The sequence below is a fragment of the Austrofundulus limnaeus genome, unplaced genomic scaffold (genome assembly GCF_001266775.1).
Source record: "Austrofundulus limnaeus strain Quisiro unplaced genomic scaffold, Austrofundulus_limnaeus-1.0 Scaffold206, whole genome shotgun sequence".
NCBI lineage: Eukaryota > Metazoa > Chordata > Actinopteri > Cyprinodontiformes > Rivulidae > Austrofundulus > Austrofundulus limnaeus.
This window is the reverse complement of record NW_013952608.1, coordinates 767,171-768,660: the sequence shown is the minus strand read 5'-3', so window position 1 is coordinate 768,660 and position 1,490 is coordinate 767,171. Positions and strand designations below refer to the sequence as shown.

The 1,490-nt window shown below is 39.0% G+C and overlaps 1 protein-coding gene across 1 annotated transcript in view; it reads right to left on the bottom strand.

Moving 5' to 3' along the window:
• Positions 1-1,490, bottom strand: part of cryl1 (crystallin, lambda 1) — a gene marked incomplete at its 5' end in the record, with an annotated part of 61,734 nt that overhangs the window by 47,317 nt on the left and 12,927 nt on the right. Inside the window, 1 exon segment of the mRNA XM_014018982.1 lies at positions 887-1,013. Coding sequence (XP_013874436.1) covers positions 887-1,013 — 127 coding nt within the window.

The following is a 1,490-nucleotide window of genomic DNA, read 5'->3' as shown; positions in this document are numbered from 1 at the left end:
CAGAGCGCAGGCAAGGAGGAGGGGGGAATTTATTTCTAGCTGCAGAGGGTTGGAAGTTATTTAATGTTTTTTAATGTCCCACAGGCTCTGAAATGCAAAATAAAAACGAAACTGAAGTGTTGACAAAGGTCAGTAGCGTGATTTGAACACAATTTTTTTYAGTTCATTGCACACCTGCCACCGTGGCAGGTGCGTTGTTCAGATCTACACGCCACTTCATAATTTTACCCACATTTGGCCAGTGGYGGGTGCTAATTTCCACCCCTGAAACTGTGAGTTTTACCTGCAGTTATCATGGGATTTGTAGTTTCATCACGAACAGTAGCAAACAGCATCATGAAGACAGATCGTGTCAACCTCTGATTATGACTCTTAACTTTATTTATTTATGCAGCCAACAGTTTTCAGGAACAATCAAAAGCAGAAAAAAAATTAAGACTAGGCAAAATTTAATTTAAGACCTTGGATGAAAATCTGGGCGTTTTAAAGACTTTTTTAGGCCTAAAATTTAGATTTTCAAATTTTAGACTTTTTTAGACTTTTTAAGTCCCAGCATGAACCCTGTTATAAGCTTTAAATACATTAGGATGTCTTTATAAACACTGTGGAGGATCGAAAGCACAGCAGAATAAACCGTGGCTTTTAAAATTAATTAAAAAAAAACATCCAGAGTTACATTAAATTTCCCAGAAGTAATGATCTTCTGCCCCCTTGAGTATAACTGATTGTGAACAACATGCTGCACTGAGCTAAGTCACTTCAGGATTTACTTCAGAAGGTTTAAAAAAAAACAAGTTCCACAACAACGAGTTTACGGAGCAGATCTGGACGTCCTGCCCCAAACACACAAACAATGAGGTCTTTTCTGTGTGGTCTGCTGTGATACCTGGACAAAAAAAGCTCCGTCCAGCGCCTGAGCCAAGTCCTCAGAACTGCTGAGCAGAGCAAGCTGCTGCTTGGTGCTCAGCTCTCCTCTCAGCATGTTGCTCTTCTCCAGCTCCTCCAGCTGCTTCCTGAGCAACACACAGCACGACAAACTCGTAACACACAATAAAAACAACACACAAAAAATTTATTTGCTACTTGAATAGAGAATTAAAGTTAGAAAACATATTTAAAACCTAAAAGCAGTGAACATGACCTGTTAATACAGAATAACTCTAAACCAGATGTTTCCAGACGTTTTAGAGTCTGTCACAAACTTACAGTAGAGGAGACTCCTGAGCCTGATGAGTCCAAACYAGAAAAACATGACAATGCAGACAACTCCAGAAATCATACTTGTTTGTTAATGTATGAGTGCTGGTTTGAATATCATTTTTACAGTAATGAGCCTTRGTGGTCCTGATGATTCAGAGAATTTTGAATCAGTTTAGATACAAATAAATAAGATGATACTTGCAGGTCAATACAGTCATGTTCATACAGTCGTACATAAAGCCTATTATTCACTCACCTGTTGTAGGGGGTCACCCCGAGGGGCAATAAAT